This window comes from Eretmochelys imbricata, chromosome 22 (genome assembly GCF_965152235.1).
Source record: "Eretmochelys imbricata isolate rEreImb1 chromosome 22, rEreImb1.hap1, whole genome shotgun sequence".
Taxonomy (NCBI): Eukaryota; Metazoa; Chordata; order Testudines; family Cheloniidae; genus Eretmochelys; species Eretmochelys imbricata.
Genome location: NC_135593.1, coordinates 11909983 through 11936773, shown reverse-complemented (window position 1 = coordinate 11936773; position 26791 = coordinate 11909983). Strand labels below are relative to the sequence as shown.

General features: G+C 43.6%; 1 protein-coding gene across 2 annotated transcripts in view; it reads left to right on the top strand.

The window, feature by feature from the left end:
• The first annotated feature begins 8583 nt into the window (after nt 1-8583).
• The window catches only part of GRAMD1B (GRAM domain containing 1B), a 143079-nt gene continuing 124871 nt past the window's right edge, over nt 8584-26791 (top strand). For both annotated transcript variants that reach the window (XM_077839768.1, XM_077839767.1), the window contains exon 1: nt 8584-8945. In XM_077839768.1, the coding sequence (XP_077695894.1) occupies nt 8584-8945 (362 nt within the window). The remainder of the gene's footprint in view (nt 8946-26791) is intronic.

Below are 26791 nucleotides of genomic sequence, written 5' to 3'. Positions count from 1 at the left end.
TGGACTAATGCCACAGAGAGGGAGAGGACATTTCAGGGAGATAGCCACCCCTTAACCAATGAGTGTGAAGGAGAGACTTTCCCAGGGGGCAGGAAACTAGAACTGCCATTTCTCGGTTTCTTGTGCCTTCCTGAAGCATTTGGTCCTGGCCACTCCGAGACAACATACTGGATTAGTTGGACAATTGGTCTGATCCAGTCAGACAATCGCTATGTTTCTCTCTCCTTTGGTCCCATGAAGCCCTGTATTTTGTTGGCTTGGCCTGAAACTGTGTTGCTTGCTTCTGTTAAGGGGACAATTGTGAACAGAAGTCCTTTCAAGCTACTGTTGAAGCATTGGATTTTCTACAAACCTCTCCCCTGGCCGCTGTTCCTTAGGGTTTGGGAGGTGAAGGGGAAGAGCTTTATAAGGTGTTGGGTAAGTTTCGGTCCCATACTGAACTCTAAGATGTAAAGTCTAAATTCTAAGATTCTGGTATCTGAAAACTCGGGAGCAGGCGGGGCTGATTTAAGGCACATATGTAACCTCAGAAAGCCAAAAGAGAGAAGAGGGAGCAAGAATTTACTTCAAACTCAAACACTCCAGTAAAAAAATTATAATAAAACAAAATGCATATTTTGTTCAGAGGATAAAGCAGATATTTACAGGTCAACATCTAGGTTCATTTCTGTGTGTGTTAGCCTGGAAGAACATTTATCCTTTGGTGAGCCTAGGCCACTGGTTTAATGTATATCTGTGCACTGCTGCACTTGATTGATGGAATGTAACTACAGCTGCTTGTGCATATGTGACTATGTTGGGTGGTAGCCTATGAAGGTTGTGAGCCCTAATACTGGTACCCCAAAGAGTCTTTAGCTCAAGTGGTAGAGGCTTGTATTTGTGGACCCAGAGTCCTGATGCTGCATGTGTATAGTTCAGCATGTGGTATGTGTTGGTAACAGTGGATTTTGTTGCACCTGAATGTAACACCAGGTGTTTTCCTGGGTGGAATAAAGGCAAGGTATGCTCAAACTGCTAAGGACAGCCAGGAGAGCTGGGTACACCTTTGAAGTGGGTTGTGCTGACAGTTGGCACAGCAATACCTGATGGCATTTTCAGGTACTCTGCAATATGCCTTGGGTCTCTCCTAGAGCTGGTGTATGTATTGCTTTATGTATCGGGCTGGTTTAAATACAACAATCTACTGACCTGAGCTAGTGAAGCAGATATTCTAGCTGAACAGCACATTCTTTCCTATTCAAAGACCTTTGTACTCACGCGCTGGTTCTTCTGTGATTTAATTGTGTGTGCTGTTAGCCGTGACCATTATGAAAGTGCTATACAGGTACTAGAAATTCAGAGAGAGTTGGAGTGAGTCACTCCTTGACTCCTGCAAACTGTGTATGGGTTCTGAAAACTGACGCAAGTTTCTAGGGATATTCACCATAGAAGGTAGCCTAGCTGGGTGTCAGAATTAAGCAATGGCTGACCTTAGGGCAAGGTGTGTGTTTATGTTCTTGCTGCAGGGTCTCTGAATGACTGGCGTTTGCATTCTGCCGATGGGCATGTTTCTGGTTTCAGTTGCACCAATGTAATCCAGAGGATATCATGCAATTAATCAATTTGCTCTGGATTCACTCTAGTGTAACTGTAACAGAACTAGGCACCATGCACTTGAGATGTATTAAGCAGCATGGGTATGCACAGTGCTGTACAAGCACCAAGCAAGATGCAGTCCAAGCTACAAGGCACTTGCAATCTAAATAGGACACAGAGAAAACCGCTCAAGTGAGGGCCCAAGCTCTTGGAGACCTAAGGTTTTTGTTTTGCTGCTATCTATTTGATGGATTGGTATCGGACGGCTTTGAGATTAGTGATCATGTGAATAAGACGAGGTGGTCTCATTTTTGTGGCTGATGACCTTTGAAACACTCAACTATCCTCTTTCATTTGGACAAAGATCCTGTTCCAAAGAGCTCACCTTAAAAGGAAAGAACTAAGTATGTCGCTGCAGTAACAAAACACAAAAGAGCCACACAGAAGAATTTGTTTTAACTGAGCAGGGAATGACAACAATGAAGAGATTTTTGGGTGGCAACTGAAGGCCTTGGGTTTTTCTTACAGTGCATGAGGCCAAAGGTTAAATGCTTTTAACTACACAAGATATGCAAAATCCATTAGGAATAGATTTTAAAATGTTATTAAAATGATGTTGTGTTTTTTTTAAAAAGTGAACGGTACAGAGTTAAAGTGTAGAAGTTTCTGCTTATCAGGGAATAATGGGCAGATTATCAAGGGGTGCGAAGTTTGGTTTAAGATCAGATGGCATAAGGAATACATAATCTGCAAATTGGGGGTAAAAGGTTAGCGGGTCAAAGTACAGACATTGAGATATGAGGGTATGTTGTTCAAATGATGGCTATGTTCAGGTGTGGAGAATAATGAGTGGATACGATGATGAGGATGGATTGACCCTCATTTGGCGAGATTTAACATTCAGTGAGTTTATGGTTCCAGTTCATGTGGTCCAACAGACAAAGTCTCTCAGTCCCTTTCTCGCAGTCGATGCACGATGTTGCTCCAGCTCACGCCTCCTGGTACTGTCAGTGGCCGGTGATGTGTTCGATGTAGATGTCCCTGGACCATCGGATGGTGTCTGAGACCATGAGGCGCCCCACGAGCCGTGCATAGTGTCGACCAATCCCACAGGTCTGCAGCACACGCTTGTTGCAGGGGTCCCAGGTGCCCAGGGCTCCGACAATCAGGGCATTCATCTGCACCTTGTAGCCCTTCGCTCTCACGGTGTCAGCCAGGGGAGCGTACTTTTCCAGTTTATGAGCTAGGGCTTCACGAAAGGCTGGGGTCCTGTTCTCCAAGGAGACCGTGACATCGACCAGGATGATCTTTTTCTGGTCCTTGTCGGTGACGACAACTTCAGGTTGCAGCTGGCTGTCGGTACCAGGGATGGTGCAGTTCACGGCAACCTCCCCCAGGCGATAAATGCACAGCCGTAAGCCTTTCATATTTGTTGATGACACAGGAAATATTTATTTTTAAAAAGAAGGATCCACTCGGGCATAGGTGCCTGTTCAGTATTGTTGACTGGAGTGTGACATTACTCACATCCAACCTCTTTAAACCACTTCATGAATTACTAAATGTTCAGAAACTTATGGGTAAAACAATACTAAATGTGTTCAATATACTTTGTTTCAAGTTTGAAAGCATCAGATAGACTATGTTTAAGCCCATTTCTGGCTTTGTTGTAGGGCCTATGGGGTTTGAGTTCTGGTGCGAGAGGTGGGATATAGTGAACATGTATTTGAGTTTTTTTACTCTGTGTTTGTGTGTGTGTTTGAATATGTATTTGAGTTCTAGGGTCAGACTGTGTGTTTAGGGCCAGCACCCATGGTTTTAGGATTAGGATCAGGTGGCCTTATGCAGTATATACATTGCACCTATATTCTGCACAGACCACTTCCAGGGGCTGTGTATATCCACCCATTCCGGTTTTAACGTCTGTGCCTATTTGATCTTGTATAGCACATACGGTTGTACTTTTGTTTCAGGCTAGACATGTTGAGCAATGTGTCTCTAAGATCCGGTGTCACTGTAACAAAGCATTGTGACAGGATAAAGGCTAATTAAATTCCAAGCCATTTGTGGGAAATAATGCAGGAGACATTGATCCTATGATGACGCTCCACTGTAATCACTGTTTCAGAGTAGCAGCCGTGTTAGTCTGTATTCGCAAAAAGAAAAGGAGGACTTGTGGCCCCTTAGAGACTAACCAATTTATTTGAGCATAAGCTTTCGTGAGCCGATGAAGTGAGCTGTAGCTCATGAAAGCTTATGCTCAAATAAATTGGTTAGTCTCTAAGGTGCCACAAGTCCTCCTTTTCTTTTTGTAATCACTATGTTTGTAGCATCCCAAATAAGATTGTCACTGTATCTAACAAGGCCCTGGTGCAAGAGAGTAGCATTTGTCTACTATACCATTATTGACCTGCTTGATTCTTATTGACTTAGAGGACAGACTCATTGAAATCTTCAGCCAAGCAAATGCCATCTTATTTGTAAAGGTCAAGTTGTACACTTAATTATGAAGGCTAGTTTCTGACTGGCTGGGGATGTAACTGAATGTATTTTTATTAGCTTTGACTAGTGAATAATGAGATCCCTCCTCCTGAATGAACAGGCAGCGTAGATTGCATTTGGTGTAAAATGCATTCCTTCCTCACTTCACAATATTGGTTGGGGGGACAAAGGATTAGACTTCGTGTTGGCCAGTCCTGATAGGTGCTGGGCATCTGAGACGCTGAATTGCAGACGCTGGGTACCTCTCATTATATATTATTTGTGAGGAAAGAGCCTGGTTCTTCCCATAAGGAATTGAATAAATGCAGCAGGGCGTGTGCTGCAGAAGAGCCTCTGCGAATTCTCAGTGTGTCACAAAACTAAGACAGTTTGTGGCTAGTATTTTTCACACCATGGGCTGAAGTTTGTGGTTTTTGTCTGACAACGGAGCCTCTGCGTATCAAAGAACAACACATGAGGGCAGGTGACTGGTGTCCTGTGTCCAAAATAAAATTGATGCAGTATCCTCAAATGTGAACAACTGTTGCTTGGTAATAGTGACCTAAAGGGGAAGATCCTGTATTTTTTTAATGGGAGTAAAGGCAAATCAGAATAGGTAGATCATAACAAGCAACTTATTAGTATTTATTCATTGGCGTTACTGTGGTGTTCATCATGATAGTATCTGAGTGCTTCCCATATGCTAAGAAATGTATCTTCACATCATCCTCATGAGGCAGGGAAGTCCTAGTGTCTCATTTTATAAATGGGGAATGGCTGGGGCACAGAAATTAAGTGACTTGCCCAAGGTGACACTGGATGACTGTTGCTGCTGCAGGCATCGCTGCAGGATCAGTATTTTGCCTGAAGCATGGTAGATTTAGTAAAAACTGCCATTTTTGAGGTGTGTGTGGAGGAAATGTTCAGCAAATTAAACTTTTTGAGCTGCAAAGGTGATTTGGTGAAAATTTCCAAGCATTATATTTGCAGTAATCTCCCTGCTCCAACTGAAAGATTTCTCAAAGCATAGGGAGGGCATATCTCACACATTTGAAGGATTTGTTAATCTCCTGAAGTCGTTTTCAGGGTTTTTCTGCATTTGCAAACTACTTTGAATTCACAACTATTTTTTCCTGTATTTTATCTGGGTCTTTTCCCCTCTTAACTTTCTTCTAAACTAAATCATTCTTGATAAGGAAAGTAATGGGAAATCTAACCTGTGTAGTAGGGATAGAAGGACCCCATAGAATCTGGATTAGTACAAGTAGATGATCTATATCCCGTATATAGAGTCTATTTAGTTTTTCTCTGTTCCTTTTTTCACAGTCTCTCCTAAGCAGGTTGCAAACTCCAGAATGTTTGAGCTGGAGTCAAACTTCCAAATAGGTTCAAAATTAGGAAAAATGAATCCACCTATCCACCAATTCTGATGCTGATCTGAAGAATAATTCCTTTGCCGTGTCCTGGCAAGGAGCTAAGGGTCCCACAGCCATGCTAGATGGTGCTGGCAGTATTCTTAAAAAATGTGAACCCTCTCCAAGGTGGTACAACTCTACCAACATGGCTGGTAACCGAGATCAAAAGGGGCAGAAACCCAGGAGTGCAAAGAGAGCCTCTCAGAGGCACAGCAACATCTCTCAGATTTGTGTGCTGCACAGTGAGAATTCCTGTTCGTGGATGGTATTTTTCAAACTGTAGGTAAGGAAGTTTGAACTCTCTCTCTCATTATGTAGCTTCTGGTTTTCAGAGCACATCAGAGAGGTGTCCGCTGTCCAAAATAAAAATGACCCAGAATGTTCAAGCATAAATAAGTATTGTTTAGTAATCAGAGAAATTCTTAGAGTTAAAGGGGCAGACCCTATGCTCGTCCAACTCGTTGTGTCTCACTGGGGAAGGTTCTCATGACATGAAATAGGGAGAATTCTGCACTCAGGGATTCTTTGTCATATGGGGAAGAATCATGGGATGCTGACGAAATCAGATTTTTTAGAGATCAGAGATAGACTTTGGGGAAAGAACCTTCTGCTGGGGCAAATCCTGGTGGTGTCTTGAAGATGGAGGAAATGGAGTTGGATCTTCATGAAGGTGTAACATGCTCTATGTGTTTTATTCTTAAAGTGGGAGTGTGTGTGGGGTTGAGGAGGGGGAATTAATTAAATGTTCTTGAGCTGGTTTACCTGTCCCTAATACAACATCCAAATAAACCTCACACATTTCACAAAGGTTTCCAGAGGAAATCAGACCCACTAATGCCTGTGGTAATGGTGGCCAACAAATAGACTGCCCATTTACATGCTGCAATACACTAGAAATGGGCAGAGGGTTCAAAAACTTTGCTGATGGTGAAACTTTGATGAAAAACTGAAACAACATTTTCATCTCCCCCAATTCCTTTTCCTCTCATCGGAATAAAGCAGTGCAAAACAATACAATAACCCAGTCTAGACTAAACCATAGCTATAATACTTCCTTGTATGCTGCACCATAGGGACTGTATTATAGGATTTTGGTTTCCAGACATGCTAGTAGGATGCTCACAATACATTTTCAGTGAGTAGTAACAACATCAGACTTGTGGCGGCTGAATACAAAGTGACTTACTATGGAGGCTGTTACGGCATTGGCTGTTACAACAGGCGACTGCAGTTCTCAGGTAGTTGTGAGTTCAGGTTTCACCGTGTTACAGAAAAATATTAAAATAAAGGTATCAATCCTTGTAATGAGCAAATAATACGACTGTGTTTGTGCTGGACATGAAACAACAAACCTTTTGCTCTTTTGTCTCCTTAAGTGTCTGTGTTTTCTTAGAATTAATGGTGTTTTGTGCTTTTTGAGATATGTGGCTGTTCACGGAGGGGGGGAGGGTGTCATTTTGATTGTGTGTTTATGGAAGTCATCTCCCTGATCTTGCTTCCCACCCACCCAAATCTTCCTTCTCTCAATCCTCACATCTGCTTGTAATCTGTCTGGTTTTGCTTGGTGCATTCCAACCACTGGAAGCAGAGGTGAGGACCAAGCTTCAAAATTCAGCTCTGGATTTTGAAGTCCTTCCCCCTCCGAGCCCCAGCTCTGGGGATCTTCAGTTCTGGGGTTTGGGATCAGCCCATTTCAGAAATGAAGACAAGCAATGAAATTCATCTCTGTATTTGGCTGTGGAGTCTAAATTCCCAGGCACATCCATGACAGAATCTGCTTAGATTTGCATGATTTTTGGATGAAACCATAACTCAGCCTAGCCTTGCTTGAAACCCTTCAGCAAAACTTTGGTGAACCTGATGGGGGAGTCGTATTGATCCCTTGGACACAGCACATTCTGCCAGGCTTGGGGTTACATTCCCAAAGTTTTGCAAAGCTCTTCCATCGAGCTATCCAGGGGTAACCCTTGATAGAAACCCTCATTTCCTCTTGGTCTAGTCAGTACCTGGGAATCTTCCACCCGGGGGAGTGTGTATTTGTTTTTTTCTCAGGCCTGTCCTGCATGTCGTCTTGTCTTTGTGTGTGGTGTTTGTCTTCTCAGTGTCGGTTCCTAAACTCAGGACCATCTATCACTGAGTGTGTCATTTTGGAAGCAGCCTCCATGAACCCTCGGCAAAACAAAGTCAGCCAGGATCCCAACCCCAGTGCCGCTGCTGCCTTTTAGCTGCTCCTCAAACTCTCTCCCCTCTTGTCCCCTCTGTCTGTATATTCAAATGAGGTGAAAAATTATATATGTAGTCACAAGATGGTGGAACTTGGGGTCCACTCCTTCCCCTTCCTCTGCAGGGAGGGACAAGCAAATAGGAAGGTGGGACAAAAGGGAAGTCTACCACTCAGCTTGAATGGGAAGTTATTTTCCCCCTTTATCCTCTTTAGATAAATTAGACTGATGGCAGTAGAGGCATGTTCAGTAATATAGAACCCACCCCTCAGGATTAGGAGTGCAGTTACACTTGCAGCAGCTGCCTGTGCATGTCTTATCTGCTACAGAAAAAGAACTTCCATCACCCGCCCCCTTCTCCGATTTTATCTAGTATCATTGCTTCCCTTCCTCCCTCCCTCCCTCTCCCTCTCTCTCTCTCTCTCTCTGACCTCTTCACAGCTCCACATTGCTCTCGGTCTCCCAAGACTGTTTTCCAGCACAGCTCTGGAGGCGTGTTCACTGAGCCAGGACTGGGCAATGAGCAGAGAAAACAGCAGAATGAAAAAAGCCAAGAGAGTTCAGCGGGTTGTCAGCAGTCCTCGTACCAGAGGCTAAACTCGCTGCCCTGAAAGAGACCAGGCAGGAGAGGAAGTTGCTCCTCAGTGAGAAAGGAAGAGAAAACAAAAGAGAAACTTTGAAACTGGCTCCACTTGTGGTCTGAGCGTCCTCCCCTTCACCCCCGTTAAATGAAAGCACCGAGGAACACGAGATTTCTTTCTCGGGGGGCGGGGGGTGGGAACATGCTGAGCTGCGGAGGAGTGGAGAAGGGCAGCTTTTAGAGGTGTGTGGTTTGTACTGAGATCAGAGAGAGAGAGCAGAGGTGGGAGGGGAAGGTGAAAGGGGATCTGATGCCTGCTGCCAATATGACAGAGACCCTCCAGCTCCCGGCATTGCAGGTCCCAGAGCAACAGGTGCCAGAGCGCAGCCAGGCCTGGTCCAGTTCGTCCACCCCCACCCTGCGCAGGAGGCGCTTCAAGATGAAACGGATGAAGAACGTGCAAGAGCAGAGCCTGGAGGCCGGCGGGTACCAGGACTCTCCCTCACCCAACAAAGAGTTCCTGCAACTCCCATCCATAGAAATCACCCCATCCAGTGACGAGGACACCCCATGGTCGAACTGCTCTACGCCCAGCGCCTCCCCGCGGCGCAAGCGATTCCTGCTGCGGAAGTGGCTGCGCGTGAGAGAGAAGAAGGAATACAGTGAAAGCAGGTATGTCATTGGCCAAACCTCCCATTCCCTGCAGCTGAGAAGGCTCCCACTAGGACAAGGCAATAGCTCCTACTGTTACCTGTAGAGGGCTCAGCCCGCTACCCACAGTGTCTTTGTCCCCCTCTAGTGGCTGAGCTATTTTAAGTGGTATATTAGATTGTTGCTGACTCCAGGCTTTCGGCCGTAGAGATTCATGCTTTTAGAGCCGGATTCAATCCCTGATTGCCATACCTTTAAAGTGAGTTTAGTACTGGTGAAAAGTGTCAGACTGATGGCCATGGAGACTGAATGCCCTAAGAGATGGGCAGTGGCAGGGCAGTCTTCCTGTATGCTACGCCGTCCATGTATCCGACCCCTGGCCTGCAGAGTCCCCCTGTAGAGAAGGAGAGGGGAGTTCAATCTTCATGGCCCATTCAGTCCTTGGCATCTCTGCTGAGACCGCCAAGGCAGGGACCAGTTAATGCCAAACTTGCTAGTGGTTTTTATGATGCACTCCCCTCTCCCTTAGGAATTGGACTGAAGTTCCCTAACTAATGTCATACAGACTGCTGCACATTTGTCAAATGGCAACGAGAGGACAGTGAGGGGCAAGCTGGGCTTGTGACTAAAGCATAGACCTGCATATCCAGGGAGAGGTCTGAGGTCTGTCCCCGGCTCTGCCACAGACTTAGATGTACTGTGCTTCAGTTTATTCATTTGCAGAAAAGAGACTAATTAATGCTCATCTGCGTCACAAGGGCATTGCACGGCTTAATTCATGAAGAACTCTGAGGGCTTGTCTACTCCACGCAGCTTTTAGCAACAAGGCTGTGTCGACACAGCCTTGTCACTAAAAGTCAGCATGTGTAAACGTTCTTTTTTGGTACTTTGTCGACAGTTTTGCCGACAAAATACTTCTAGCCCCACGAGCGGCGTTAGCTTTGTTGGCAGGAGAGCGCTTCTGCCGACAAAACTGCGTTCATACTTTTGTCTTTTGCACTGGCGGGGGAAGGCTTTTTTAAGTACCCGTGAAAGACAAAAGTTTTGTCGACAGCTTTGCATTGTAGACAAGCCCTGAGTCTGAGATAGAAGGTTTTATTGGTATCCAATGTACTATTATAAGAATTGGTGCAGATCTCTACTGAGCTGGGTGTAATTCAAACCATTGACCAAGAGATGACAGTCACTCTTTTCCCTTTCCCAACGCTATCCAGTCCTCTGGGAACTACAGTCCGAAAATTGGCTTGCTGAGGATGTTTTGACATTTGTCCCTCTGCCTCTAGTGTTAGAGTTGGAGTTGCTATTGTTATAAGTTTTGGTGGCACTGCGAGATGTGCGTGCATTAGCTGGGTTGCAACTCAGAGACAGAGTTCAGTTTTTTGCTTTTCACCAAAACTTGAAAAATTTCAAAGAAAATCTATTATTTTTTGTTGTTGTTTTCATCAATTCTTTTGCAGGAAAAACAATAATTTTCTTATTAGCTCAGTTTGTGGGCTTCAAGCCTGCATATGCATATTACATTTTAAAAAAAGTAAATTTAAGGAACCGTATGATGTCCTTTTCTGTTTCTACCCTGTCTAGCATATTGTTCCATTAACTGCTATGTTGTCCCAGTGGTCTGGTGGAGGAGTTAAACCCATCAACACATCTCTCTGGGGCTCCAAGTCCACTCCCAGTCTCGCAAAAGCACTTCCACTAGGTCCAATTCCATTTGCAAACCTAAGGTGCTGCTTTAGCAACACCAAGTCTCAAGGATGTTCTGCTGATGAATGCATTTCTGTACCAGCAGGTGAGGAATGACTGTACAATGGCCTCTCTTGTAGAAAGTGATCATTTTGGAAAAAAAGTTCCCTGACATTGTGAACATTCAGTGTCATTCAAATGATGGTTTAGGATACAGATAGGGATGGTCTTGAAAACATAGGAGAGATTGTGTAGTTGGTGTGTGTGTGTGTTAGAGAGAAGTGTCTGAATTACAGAGTTCAGATTTGAACTTCACCAGGGTTGATGGCATTTTAGATGCAGCATTTTTATTTGGGTCTATCTCTGGGGAGAGAGAGAGAGAGAGAGATGTCCAAGGACATGCAGATAGTGTTCTGGTTATTAACCCTCCTTAGCAAATTTCTGCACTCTCCCTGATTACATTTTTGAAATGGTGACTGGAAAAAAGCTAAGGCAGTTTTTGGATTAGGTGGCATTAGCATACCAAGGCCAGCATGGCACCTTCTCTTTTCATGTATTACAGGCTCCAAATCCATTCCTCGGCAATGGAAAATAGATCAGGTTTTCAAATGGAATTCCTCCCTTCCCAGCCCAGAGGAAAACAACATCTAATTCTTCTCCTGCCCTTTTCTGCTGAGCTTGCGAGCTTGGAGAACATAAAGAGGATCAATGCACATCTAGAGCACGGCAGGAGAGGGAAAAAAACAGGGGTTGCTGGGTCAGAGCAGGGAGTTTGTCCAAGCAGGCTATGGTGAACCAGGAGAATTTTGCAGGGGTGAACGACAGTGTTCGGTTAACGCTGCTCCCAAGGCTGGTTGCACTGCAGTATAAACCTCCTCATGTCATGAGGCACCTCTGGCCTAATGTGCTCTGGAGAGCAGCAGGAGAAAGGTGGCCATATGAGAAACAGATTAATCATTCTCCATCCATCTTCCCGTACTCTAGGCTTGGTTTCCATGAGTGTTGGCTCTTCTGGGGCAATATCGTGTCGCTATTACATGGACATCAGCATCATAAATATGAGACCGGTGCTAGTCAAATCACTTAATACACTATTCATAGGTTCATAGACTTTAAGGCCAGCAGGGACCATTATGATCTAGTCTGACCACTTGAATAACACAGGTCATAGAATTTTACCCAGTAATCTGAGCTAGAGAAATTTTTTTAGAAAGACACCCAATCTTGATTTAAAGACTTCAAGTGATAGCAAATCCACCACATTCTTGGTTTGTTTTTCCAGTGTGTAATTACCCTTTGTAAAATATGTGTACCTTATTTCTAGCTTCTGCCTTACTGGAAGGCAATCCTAACCCAGTGATGGGCATGGTAGAAGAACCTGATAGAACAGAGTGTCTGCTCTACTAAGACCCTTGATGGTTGATTTAATTTTCTACATTTGAATAGCCCTGGCTTCATTTTTTCCTCTCCCAGAAGTGTTGACCCAGCCACACACCCAAAATCACTAGTTACTGTTGGAAACTTGGGCCCAAGTCTTTCTGATGACACATTACCTTCTGGTTCCCTTAAAACTCTTCCTTAGTTTAGTAATGGCACAATTGCAAGGAAGAAGAGGTGACTTGTCATCAGCTAAAGAGAGGACAAGCGAGATTCTTGTTCACATACATAAGATGCCAGGGTTTTCTCAAGTTCATTATAGGTTAGACATCAAAAGAGAGCCCATAATGATTGTAAGTTGTTTGGGGAAAGGACTACTTTTTTGTTCTGTGTTTATACAGCACGTACCACAACGGGGTCCCGGTCCATGGCTAAGGTTCCTCGGCACTGTCACAAATAAGTAAAAAATAATAACACATTTCATGAGGCTGTGCAAACTATATCCAGTTTAATCCCATCCTTCACGTCCCTGAACTTCAGTTGCTGCCCCATCTGCAAACTGATGGTGATGGTGCTTACCAACTTTTGTAAGGCATTCGGTGGCCCTTAGATTTAAGGCACTATGTAAATGCAAAATATTATTATTTTTATTATTTATTATTAAGGCAGAATGGTAACAGCCATTATGATACACCTCACAGGCAGGCCAAAGCAATCTGTTAGCGTTTTGCTATGCCTGCAATGAACATGCATTATTTATGAAGTGAATGTGATAGTGTATCCGCTTTAATTAATTAGTTCATTTGTTTAACAAAACCCATGCATCCTAATCTCTGGGACCATGTATGGTTCCTTAGAGACCGTGCAAGGGCCAATGTCCCCCCAAAATAAATGGAGTTGACCATGGAATTGAGATGCCCTGCCCACACAACCAGACTTTGGCAAAAGCCAGGAATAAATAGATAGGCATTGCTGTATGGCTTGAAGGTCAAGAGACCCCAACTCTGATGTGTGCACTCCATGTCTCTATATAGGTAAATAGTTAATAGATGGGGTTTGAAAGTACATAACATGTGTCCTGGATTCCATAGTACTGATACAGCTTGTTGCAGTGCACTGCAAATGGCTTCCATTATGCAAACCTTTACATCAGCTCTTAAGTCAGTGGACCAGCTGAGTTTCCAGAGAGGAGGGTCCTCCCCTAAAAACTCTTTGACCTCAGACCTTTAAATCTGCAGACTGTAAGCAAGAGCTCTTATTCTGTTAACTTCTCACCTCCCTTCTGCACCATGGAAAAGTCCTGGGGTTCATACTCTGGAAAAATACTCATTGTGGGTATTTTGCTTAACTATAAGGACTGAGTGCAAAACCCAATAGAGTAAAAACTTCAGAAACTCCCATACCAGAAAGCTGCTGCAAAGAACAAACAATATAGACCTCAGTGAAACCTCTGGCTTTAGCCTGTCTTTATGGTAGAATATAGGGGTCAGGAAAGAGCAGCTAATGCTGTGAGAAATGCAGGTGGTTTAAAAAAAATTGTGGAACAAAACCCTGCCCCATGATGGGTTTCATTTCATGCCCTCAGTTTCTGAGAAGTGGCAAGCTGAGTCATTCTGTGAGTTTAGCAGCTTCCAGGTGTCTCTGGCTTTCAGAAGTTTCCCCATTTTATTTTCAAGTCAAAAGGGGGAAAAAAATCTTCCCCATTAGAAATGTTGCATGTGACTAAATCTGGGAACTAGCAGGAGTGTGAGAGTCAGCAGTAAGAATGCAGCTCTTCTCCCAAGTACCTGGATAGAAATGAGGACTTGTGGGTCTAAGGAATTAAGGACCTTATAGCTTGATTAATTGGAGAGGGTTCAGATAAGAGCCATAGTAATGATTAAAGGATTGGAAAACATGCCTGCTAGTGATTGACTCAGGGAGCTCAAACTATTTAGCTTGACAAAGAGAAAGTAAGGGGTGACTTGATGGCTATTATTTACATGGCATACACACAGAGAAGTTACATAAAATACACTTGCTGGAAGGTTACAAAGTAACACTACTTTATTTCTTAAAATTCAGAATAATACACACTAACCTAAAAACAGAGAGAGAAAACAGGTTGCTCCCTAAAACTGAGAGGCACAAGTCACCCTGCCTTACTATAGGCTCTCTGTCTGCAAACTGACTGCTGCTAGATCCAACTCATATGCTTTCCCACAGAGCTCCTTAGCTTGCAAGCAGAACTGGGAAACCCCCCTAAAATTTAGAGTGACATCTTACAGTTTTAACGCAGCTCTCACTACACCACAATCACAGTTTATAAGCACCTATATAGGAAACAGAAATCTGATCGTAGAGGGCTTCTTCCATCTAGCAGACAAAGATATAACCAGATCCAGTGTCTGGAAATTGAAGCTGGACAAATCAAACTGGAAATGAGGTGCACGTTTTTGACAGGGACGGTAATTATCCAGTTGGAACGGTTTACGAAGGGTTGTGGTAGATTCTCCATCATTGGCAATTTTTAAATCAAGATAGGAGGTTTTTCTAAAACATATGCTTTAATTCAAACAGACATGAGTCGATGGCAGGTGTTTATGCAGGAGGTCATGCTAGATCGGGGTGGGCAAACTTTTTGGCCTGAGGGCCACATTGGGGTTCCGAAACTGTATGGAGGGCCACGTAGGGAAGGCTGTGCCTCCCCAAACAGCCAGGCCCCTGCCCCCTCTCCGCCCCCTCCCACTTCCTGCCCCCTGACTGCCGCCCTCAGAATCCCCGACCCATCCAACATTCCCCTGCTCCTTGTCCCCTGACCTCCCCCTCTCGGGACCCCCCACCCCTAACCACCCCTTGGGACCCCACCCCCTATCCAACCCCCCCTGCTCCCTGTCCCCTGACTGCCCCGACCCTTATCCACACCCCCGCCCCCGACAGGCTCCCCCAGGACTCCCATGCCTAACCAACCCCCCTGACCGCACCCCCCACCCCCGAACCTCCGCCCCATGTAACCATTCCCTGTCCCCTGACTGCCCTCCGGGACCCTCTGCCCATTATCCAACCCCCCCCACTCCCCGCCGCTCAGAGCAGCAGGACTGGCAGCCCCGCCGCGGCGCTGCCCGGCAGAAGCTTGCAGCCCCGCCGCCCAGAACGCTGGCGGCACGGCAAGCTGAGGCTGTGTGGGAGGGAGGACAGCAGGGGAGGGGCTGGGGACTAGCCTCCCCGGCCGGGAGCTCAAGGGCCGGGCAGGATGGTCCTGTGGGCCGGATGTGGCCTGTGGGCTGTAGTTTGCTCACATCTGTGCTAGATGATCACAGTGGAGCTTCTGGCCTTTTAATCTATGCATGTATGTCTTCCATGATGGAACAGAGAAATGGGCCCAACTTCTTCAGTATCCTGCTTGTAGTAGTGGCCTGTTATAGATGCTTCAAAGGAAGGCAAATTTCTTCAAGCATGAGAAAGGCCTTGTGGTTTTTAACCTAGGTAGTGTCTCTGTAGAGGCTGCTCTTATTCATGTGAATGTCTTATCATTTTGTTAAATCTTGCTGAGCAGACTCCTCCTGATAAGCCACTTAGCATATTTTAAAAAGCCCTTTGCTGCATAAAATATGAGTGACGAGTGAAGAATGTCACAGGATTTGGGCTTGGTTTGAATAAGCATTCAGAAATGTAGCTGTTACCCAGGCTGTCCTGTAGCTACAAAATGGGACTGGGAATCTCATTGGTAACAGACTTGCTTGCAAGACATCCTGTACTTTCTGCCTTTGGTTGGTCTGGAAATAACCATGAGAACAAGCCTTCCATTGATGGAGTGGAATTTGTTTCTGACCTAGCTGTTTAACATGGAAATGCATAAGTTGCTGTGAAAAGGAAAGATAATGTAGGGGGAGCTGGGTGCTTAATATGGCCGTTTTTTAACCATAAAAAAGTTCAGTTTAGGTTTTGTTTGAGCTTCCCGTGGAGCTGGTTGAATACTAAAAAACCCCTGATACAATATTTTTTTTAAAGCCATGAAATAAGATTCATTATGATTCCTGTAGTCGTATAATTTGTGACTATTCCAAAAAAGCCAAGTATCTGTGAATCCCAACAGCTTTGTGAAGTTCTGTGATGAGTCTTACTGTGTTTGTACCATTATTCATTATTTGTCATTTCTTTGTTTAAATGTTTGTCACCAAATCAAAGAGCAGAAACAATAGCTTTGTGACTTAGGGTGACTTAGTCACAACACATTGAATAGCGAAAGTTCACAAATAGCCCACATGCTGAATATTGTTCATCCTGTATATTCAGCAAATGTTTACCAAGGGGACACTCTACGTTCCAGATCTTGCACAGACCTGAGTTTATTGTTGGCATATAACAACTCATCCTCATCATCATGTTCGTTGCCATGATCGCCCTCACGCTGGTTACATTTTGAAGACTTTGATGGTGGTTGAATGGCTTGCTAATGAAAGGAGCTGGACTGACAGCAGCTCTGCAGACTGATGTTCTCTGTTCATTTCGCAAAACTGATGAAGTGAGGGGAACAGCTGTGTCCATCCAGCGCCACTGATATACCTTTACCTTCATCTGGTGGACCCCACCCCTCTAGGGATGAGAAGGAGACTGTCTCCACTGCTGATTCAAATAACAGCAAAGGTTACTAATTAGCACTAATTGGGGTGGTAGTGTATATGATGTGAGCAACTAGTCAGTAGGGAGTGAACTGGAGCAGATAGATATCACAGAGCGTTTTGATCACTAATATGTTTTGAATTTAAACATTCCTATTTTTCTTTATAGCAGGCTAGGGTTAATCATAGAATCACAGAGCTGGAAGGGACCTCAAGAGGTCATCTAGTCCAGTCCCCTGCACTCAAGGCAGGACTAGTATTATCTAGACCATCCCTGACAGGTGTTTGTCTAACCTGCTCTTAAACATCCCCAGTGATGGCGATTCGTAGCTGAAGTTGCGTAACTTAGATTGAGCCCCTCACGCCCACCCCCCGGTGTAGACTAGGGCTTAGGAATTTTTTCTTAATGTCCAACCTAAACCGCCCTTGCTGCAATTTAAGCCCATTGCTTCCTGTCCTATCCTCAGAGGTTAAGGAGAATAATTTTTCTCCCTCCTCCTTGTAACAACCTTTTATGTACTTGAAAACTGTTAGCATGTCCCCTCTCAGTCTTCTCTTCTCCAGACTAAACAAACCCAATTTTTTCAGTCTTCCCTCAGAGGTCATGTTTTCGAGACTCATGTGTTCGAGAATCATGTTTGCTGCTTTTCTCTGGACTTTCTCCAATTTGTCCACATCTTCCTTGAAATGTGGCGCCCAGAACTGGACACAATACTCCAGTTGAGGCCTAATCAGTGTGGAGTAGAGTGGAAGAATTACTTCTCATGTCTTGCTTACAATACCCCTGCTAATACATCCCAGAATGATGTTTGCTTTTTTTGCAACAGCGTTACACTGTTGACTCATATTTACCTTGTGATCCACTCTGACCCCCAGATCCCTTTCCGCAGTACTCCTTCCTAGGCAGTCATTTCCCATTTTGTGTGTGTGTGCAACTGATTGTTCCTTCCTAAGTGGAGTACTTTGCATTTGTCCTTATTGAATTTCATCCTACTGATTTCAGACCATTTCTCCAGTTTGTCCAGACCATTTTGAATTTTAATCCTATCTTCCAAAGAACTTGCAACCCCTCCCAGCTTGGTATCGTCCGCAGACTTTATAAGTGCACTCAAGCAAATGAGATCATGGACAGGAAGTGCCTCTTTTGGTCTTGAAAATAAAGAATTTGTTACACAGGCTGTAGGTAGTGCAGGGTCTGAGCTTGAGCATGTCTTTCAAACTCGCTCCGTTCTGCTACTCCGACACCTTGTAGAGAATCTGTGCATAAGGCAGGAGGCAGAATCTAGTGGTTAGAGACAGGGACCAGGAATCGGGAGACCACCGTTCCAGTCCTGATTCTATCACTGACTCGTGTGATTTTGGACAAGTCCCTTCACTTTACCTGTACCTTGGGTTCAATATCTGTAAAAATAGGGATAAAAGAAAATTTTACCCAACTTTGCGATGGGGTTTAAGATCCTTGGATGGAAAGAAGATCTGTAAATGCCAAAGGGTGTTGTAATCTTTACAGACACCGTGTTACCGTCTGCTGGCTGCCTCCAGAATCGCACCGTCTCAGTGCAGCAACAGGCTTCACGGAACACTAATCCCCTGTATCTTCTTTTTAATAAAGCCTGGTGTTAACTTGCTGCCTTTGGCTAGAAGCACGCATCTTTCTACCTGACAGCTTTACGTTCATATGTTGAGGGTGAGTGGCGGGAACTGACAGGAGCTAAAGGAAATCCAGGGCTGCAGGTGCTTCCCCATCCATTACACTGTCCAATTGCTTCAGGGTTATCATGGGGGAACTCTTATTGATGGGTGGGGATGGGGGGATGTTGTCACAGTGCGTTCTGGGGTCTCATTATCCCTTAGAATTTAGGCCAATAAGTTCTTATTTCCCACACTGTGACAGGCCTCTGACAATTCTTAATGGTGCCTTTATTTTAGAAGCCACCGCTACCATGGCAACACAATACTTTTGATGGCAGGAATTTCATTTGCCTGGGCCGATGATTTACTCTCAGGGAGTTGGGACTGGGTTTTTTATTGCTGCAGCCTTATGAAGGATTTGAGGGGGCAAAGTTCTGGGAAGGATCAGCAAAGCGGCTGAGTGAAGCGAAAGACAAATATGCAGATTGATTTTAGACCATAAGTTACATCTGTTTCTCTTGTTGAAGGGAAAGAGTCTGAAGGATGCAGCTCCTCTCTGGAGACCTCCATGGCTTGGAGTTCAGTCCTGTATTGTTTGTGAGATTACCACTTTGTTTGGTGCCTTACAAATAATTAGAGTTGGAAAAAAATGTTTTTTCACGCTTTTTTGTTTTTGTGGCTGAACAGCAGCTTTTTGGCAAAATGGAAACTTGGGTAAAAAAAGTCCATATTTTTAAAAAGAATGCATTTGGGTTTTCACCAATGAAAGCCAAAATGTTTTGGTTTAAAACCAAAATGTAGAAGAAAAATGTTGAAAATTAAAAAATGTATTCTCATTTAATTTTTTCCTGGGGAAAAATATTTCCTGGTCAATTATACAAATAATTAATATTAAGAGATTTTTCTCATCATTTGTGTGTAGCAATTCTCATGATGTGTTAAGCACTTTCCATGCATTGTAAGAAGGGATTGTCCCTGTCTTGTGAAGTTCACAGTCCTAAAGAGGAAGGAAAAATCCTTGACCTTGTCCACTAGTTTAAAAATAAAAAGCTTTGAAAATCTTTGCAAATCTGAATAGATGCACTGATTTCCATTCACTGGTTCATGGGATTGTATTATTCATTACCCATCTTTCTTTTTAACAAGAAGCAAGTGCTGGTGAAAAATACCACAAATGTTCACATCAATGTGTATTCCTCCAGATGTATAGCATGCATGTGTAGCAGAGGCACATAATTGATTGCTGATTGTCTGTTGTTCTTCAGTTTTAAATTTTTTTAAATCTGATTAGGATGTTTAAACAAAACCATGTAACTGAAGTGATCCATGAAACGATATGAATAATAAATATTCATATGGACTCAGAGGGTGAAAACTATTTGTTGAAGTTATTTGGCAAATATTTATAGATAACAGCATTTGCCATCATCCCCACTGTTTCGTGAATGAGTCCTTACCCTTCTCATTAATAGATTATATCTCCCTCAATATTTCTCTCTCCTTTCACCCCATATCCACCCACCCATCCACCACTGGGGAACATCCTCTGAATATAAATCTACAAGCTTATACCCGCAGTCTGCAATGCACAGTAAGCTTTACATACATTCTATCGCTTTGTCATACTCACCATGCAGAAAATCAGATCCTTAGTTGAAAAGAAAGTGGTGATGTCGCTGGATCATTTATCAGATACTGCTATTCACAGATTTGCAGGCTAGAAAACCTCATGGAAGTTATGAGATCAGTTTCTCATCTTCTGTGAATAATACTTGTGCCTCTGTAATTGAATCACCCTAAGAAATTGCACTTTCTGTAGTTTACGGACAAGTAAACTATATCCATCTTGCATGCCGGCTGAATAATAGGCAGACGTCAGGAAATAATGTATATGTCTCTGTGATTATATGCTTCCATTCGGTGAAAATGGCTTGCTCGAGTAATTATTTCTTGAGGCAGGAGCACAACTAATTTAAAAACAGAATTGTTAAAGTAATCTAGATCTCTTCAAGTTTGCTCCTTCACAAACAGTTGGATATGGAATGGGGAGATAAAATGCCACATATTCTTGCCTTTATGTCCATTGGGTTCCCTGGGCCAGATTTTCAAAAGTGCTTGGCACCCACAATCGAGGCCAGATTTCTTTTTTAGAAAAAGTCTCAGCATATTGAGTGTTGAACACACAAGAAAATCTGGCAACAAATATTACAATGGGAGCAGCTGTGTGCTAAGCGCTTTTCAAAATCTGGCCCAAAGTGCTTGAGCTGGAGAACTGCTTAGGTTTAAAAAACAAAGTCAACCTTGAAACCATGTGTAGGACCATGGCTCTCTATTATCATTCAGAGACTCAAGTCTCAGAATAGAAAGACACATACAAAGAAGATAAAAATGGTTCAAACACATTGCCCATAACTTTCCACATTCTGACACCCAGGTATGACAAAGAAGCCTTTAACATATTCAGCAAAGGCTAGAAAACTAGAATGCTGCGGGGGGAACAAGTGTCTTTTGACCATTTGTTTGAATAAAACTTGCATATTTATTTCAGTGTCTGTATCCGTTACGTGTTTATTCATTTCTGTAAATATTGGTATCAGTTATTTTTGTGTGTTTGCGCACAAGATCATGTGTGGAAGGTCAATATCATGAGTACTTGTGTAAATATGCATTCATGAAACACTTCATGCTGCAAGCATTTTGTATGTCCAACTTGAAGCTGACTTCAATGCAACACTGTATATATTCAGTAGTCACAATGACTTAAGCTCTCTTCCAGTTTACAAAAGCTCGCCATCAAACCAGAGAGCAGCAACAATCCCATGTGATGTAGTTTACCATTCACTACAGCAGAAACGGTGGATACTCAAAGCAGCAGTGCCACTGAATACTTTGCAAGCAGTCCGTTGGTTGGACTATGTTGCCATAAAACATTGGTTAAATAATTTCAGGGACTGAAAAAAATTGATAATTGAGCTGAAAAAAATGCTAGTGAAGATGATGATGATGATTTGTCACTATGGGTCTGAGGCCCATATAAGCACCTAGATAGAGAAGGGCATGGTAGAAGTGGTGAAGACAAGAATAGAAGTGAGATTTCATTGGCACAACAAGCTGTACTAGTGTTGGCAGAGACAATAGTGATGAAGATGAGTCTTGTGGTGGTGACAATGGAGATGGACATTTTCCTCCAGGTAGCAGAGCTGAAGGCGAACACAGTGGTAATAAAGATGAAGCTAAGCCTCGTGGTGGTGGTGATGAAGATAAGAATAGTGGTGATTACAGTGAAGGTCACCAAGTCAGTGCAGTCAGGAAGGAGGGTGAGGGGGCAGAAGAAATGTGGAATTGAGTGCATATTTTTGTTGTAAGAATCTGTTTTCTTTTATGCTTTTGTTGACTTCTAAGGAACTGCTGTTGGAGTTCTAGAGGGAGAACCGCTCCCCTGCAAACCTGCCTCTTGCTCATCTTAAGTCTAAGAAAATCTTGAACTGATGGGAAATTTGCATTATTTGCAGCTAACAACTAAGAGAAATCTTTTCTCTAGGGCTTCAGAAAATAGGATCTTTCAGTCAGAGAAAAACACATGACCTGGAGTTCAGAGTACATGGGCTACGAATGCAAAACCTTGCACCCAGCCTGCTGAGTTAGCATCTGTCATGGTCTCTGGGCAGGCTACCCCTGCTGAGGCCCTTTTCCAGTCCCAAGTGTACCCCTTTCAAGTGACAGATCTGTGCCTCTGCTTCTCTTTGGGGTGGAATCTCTTCCTCCAACTGGTCTCTGACTGGTAGAGCCCTGCACAGATACAAAATTTGTATCTACATCCTATCCTCAAATATGGTCCGTGGATATCCGCAGAATTGCAGGACTCTACTGAATTGCTCTCCAAATTGCACCTTCCTGGCTTCCAACCATGTTATGTAGCATGCCCAATGGGCTTGGCACCTGCAGAGTTTTCCTTTGGGTCCCTATTGACAGTATCAGTTTGAAGTGAGACAGAAGCAGCTTCTGCAAAACAAAGCATGATTTATCTTTTCTAAAGGTATACAGCACTGCGGGAAATGGATTTAAAATAAGAGAATGGTGTGCATATAATCTTATCTAGGATTAGCATTCCCCTCAAGCCCTCTAGATAGACATGACAGCCTGGGAGTTCTCCATTCCCTTGGGGACCAAGTTATAGCTGGTTTGCTGCAGACCCTTGACTCTCAGTCAGGCCTGGTTTACAACTAAAACTGGGCTAGGACCTGGCTAAGTCACTCAGAATGGTGAATTTTTCACACTCTCCACACCCCGTGAGATCTAGTTAAGCCCTCCGAGGCCCCTATGTGGACACTGGTAAACTGAAGGAAGAATTCTTCCATTGACCTAGCTACTGCCTCTTGAGGGGGTGGCTTGACTACAGCAACGGGAAAAACCCCCTCCTGTTGCTGTGGCAAGTGTCCATGCTACCGCACTACAGTGGTGTCGCGGCAGCCATGCGCCTGTAGCATGTAGAGCGTAGATTTAGCCTCAGTCTCTGTGTCATCTTGCAGCAGCTGACACCACTCAGCAAGGGGCAGTCTTTTACCAGATCTGTGTCATTTGATCTCCCACTTCTCAGCTTCGACAAAACTGCCCGGGTTGGGGCTGATGAGCCCCTCTTCATGGCTATAAACTTGGTTATTCTGCTTGAGGGGATGCTTCTTATCTGGGCCTTGTTTTCCCTTCACTGACTGATTTCTTTAATAGTCCTTTCGACCTAACTCTGTGCATTCAGGCAGGGTAATATCACACTGAGGGGCACATGATATTTATAAAAAATAATACAAATATTTCCTCCCACTCCACAACTTCATGGGATAAAGCCACTTGGCTGGTATCATTTCAGGGGACAGTCTAGAGAGGGTTAGGAAAGATACATCAATAGTTTAATGGTTAAATGGCTCAGTTAATTTGTATTTAAGTGTTCTGCAGTTTGTGAGGTTTAAAATAATGATCAGAACATGAGCCTAAGTGAGAACTGACTTTGACCACATTGCCCCCTCTGAGGAGGTGCTGTTACACTTCAGCAATACACATCTTAGAAGCACCAGAGAACTCCAGACACATTTGTCAAACTTCAACCTCCACTTTACTTGCATACCCCAAAAGTTTAGAGACGAGTCTGAGTTTCTGTTGTGCACTATAAAGCTTTGGAATGAGGTAAGGACCTTGCAGTTTTGTAGAATTTACTGATTTCCTAAGTTTCAAAGTTTTCTGACCAACTTCAGGCCATTTTAGTATCTAGACAAGAATCATGGGAGTCATTAGACAGGGCACTGTCAGCTTCAAATCTCGTTGATTTAAAATTAATAAATGGTGTAATCTGGTATTACATCTGCCCTCGAGTCAGCCTGTCAATTTTGGGGGAGGCTTAACCATGTTTTCTCCTATACAAAGTGTTTTGTCTCTTTTCTCTGTTGTTGTGTGTAAGGCTAACACAAAGAGAGGGAACATAGTGTAGTAGAACTGTCTATGTCAAGAGCTGTGTCAAGTGCACAAAGCAAACAGACTGAAAAATAGAGATGATTTTCCTTCTGATCTCTTTCAGCTCTAATAATTGTAGGTGTCATTTGCAATAAGAGTTGGTAAAATATTTTCAGGGTGGTTTTTAAGATGGCTGTGTCTCTTTAAATATTTAAACTGCTTGAAGGGGAGGACTTTATCCAATAGCCTAGTAGTAGTAGCCTACTAGAAGTAATTAATTACAATAATATAATTTTTAGAATTTGACATAATATACAATATACTTTGAGTAGGAGGAAGAGAGATACGTTGATGGCTTTTCAGATAAATGAAAGTTTGAGTGTGCGCGTGTGTGTGGTTGGCTGGCTGTGTTGGAGACAGTCAAGGTGGCAATTCTGGATGGCAGGAGAAGAGAAGGTTGTTGTGCTAAGAGGTGAGATGAAGGGATGGAAAGGAGGTGAGAAAGGAGTAAAGAGAAACCATGTCCACAAGGATAGCTGCAGCATCTCCATAGAGAGTTTTAAGTATCAATACAACAGTTTTGAACTGGATCTTGAAGCAAATGAAAGCCGTTGGACATCTTTGGGCAGCATGTGGCATGATATGTTCTCACCTGTTGATTTCCCTTTACTTATTGCTGACAAGGAATTCTCCGTAAATGTGAAGCTTTGTAACTTGGAAGAAGGGCACTGGTGCTGCTGGCCAGAGCAGGCACAATCCAGGATTGTAGGTCGCAGCTGTTTGGGGGGATAATACAAACCTCATGTAGTGCTTGGCACAATATTTTGGCAGTTTGGAAGCAAACAGTGACATCTTGTGGATTCAGTTTGTAACTCTCCCTATGAAATTCAGTTCCACTGGCCACTTTCCTCCCTGACCATTTTCAGTACTGCTGGGGTACTGGCAGGGGGAGGGGGAATCACTGTATTAACTAGACATAATGGCAGTAGATTAGGGAACACAGCAGTTCAAGGCACACTGAGTTGGAATGAATGCATCCCTTAAACATTGGAGAAAGACGCGCTAAGTATGCAGAGAGAGGAGAGCCTTATATGAGCTACAGCAGTGGTTCCCAAACTGGGGTTCGTGAAATGTTACAAGGGGTTCTCAGGGAAAAAAATTCCCTAATGGCGGAGAGAGCTGTCTCTAGGGACCCCAGGCAGCACGGTGCCAGCAGCCCGGAGCCCCTGGACTTCCAAGAACTAAGCAAATCAAAGCAAGCATATCTATCACACTGAAGAGATTTAAACTTCAAGACTCCTTTTCAGAAATGGCAAGGAAGGTAGATATTTTTTGCTGTTTTTAAAATTAAATAGGCAGCTAGTATTGCTTTAAAAATTATTATGAAGAACAAGTTTGATTTGTTGTAACATGCGTTTTTTGCCCGGACTGCTCAAGACTTGAATGCTTGTGTTTGAGTTGGCTTCTTAAATACCTTCATGCTGTTTCACATCTGATACTTCTTGATGAAACACAGGAGCCTTGCCTTATAACAGGCTTATTCAAAGTGATACAAGCTACGAAAGTGAGATCTTGGAAGAGTGTTGCCGTTTTCATAATGTAATAAAAATACATAAAAATGATTAATAATAATAATAAATAGTGTGTAATAAGCATGTGTTTTATATTTCCAAGATCACTGCTTTTATAATTTATACTCAGGTAAAGGAGAAAATTCCTGGAAATAATCATTTTAAGGAGGGGGTTCGCGAGACTTGACATTTTAGTGAAAGGGGTTCACAGGTTGTTAAAGTTTGGGAACCACTGAGCTACAGTGAGAACTAGCACGGCTCTCAGGCTCAGAGATGGCTCTGACCTTAGGTTTGGAATGAATAATTCCTTTAGAATTGGAGCAAGTCCCCATCTGGTATCTAGAATTTGTTGTGAGAATGCCTTCCCCTTACATTGACCAGTGTGCTGTACACCTGTACCGTTAGGCCCCAATGACATTTCTTGGGAGTGTTTTTAATTTGCAAAAAATAATGCACAGTGCTTGTTAGAGGATTTTTAATGAGGAATCCAAGTCAAGATTTGAATGCTAAGCCCTACGAAACCAGTCAGACATAGCCCAATGGCTTCCCCTTCAAAGATCATCTGCAAGGCTGCTATTGAATGTTTTTAAATCCCTAGGAAAAGGTTACTATGTGAGACTCTTAGGTTTCAGTCCATTAGGGACACTTTTGCATTTCAAGTATGTTACACACCCCTGGTTCCCTTTAGGTTTTGGTGTTTGACCCCAAGAAAGTGAAGCCACACCCCTGGATTTTTCTGGTTGTTGAAAATACACAGTTTCACACAGAGTCCACCAACACTGTACATCAGCCTGTATTTCCTACAGACTTAATCTCAGTATTACTTGAGTCTAAGCTCTGGAGTTTTTGCTTGTGACTTGGCCCTGAGTTTGCAAACATTCCAGCAAGTCTCAGGTTAGTAAGAAACCAGGATCGCTATTGAGTATTGAATTTTGTTCCACTGTCTATTTTCTCACTGTTTTACTGAGCACAGCCCCACAACTGGAGTGGAACATTTTGCACTGTGCTGGTTTCACAGGGCTAGATCATGTTTGCACACAGCCCATAGTAAATGGTGATGCGTAGGTGTTCCACCCTATGAGAAACACGAGAGGAGCACATAACTGTTGGTGGGGTTCCCTATTTGCTCTGCAACAGGAAGTAATTTGCAGTACTCTTTTGCGGCTTACCTTTTGAGCGGAGGGATGCATGGCTTTGCTCTTCCCACCCATTTGGGGGAGGGGAGCATCCGCTAGGGAAACCTCATGGTTGGGAGGAATGATCCAGGTGGCTGTAATGCAGGTTGCACAAAGAGGGGGAGTCCTAGTACACCTCCCTCACCCCCCACCCCCATCCCGTGGTCACATAAGGCCAAGGCACGATTTAGCAACTTAAGGCAAGATATGATGCACGAAGCAAGATATGATGCTGGTCTCTTACTTGCAAACCTAAGGCCTGGTGTATACACATGTGCACCTGTAGACGTTATTTGGATCAGTATAATTAGACTGCGGCAACTCTGTGTGGACACTGTTATATTGATAAGAGTGAGTGTCCGCACAATGAGACCTGCATTCGTTTA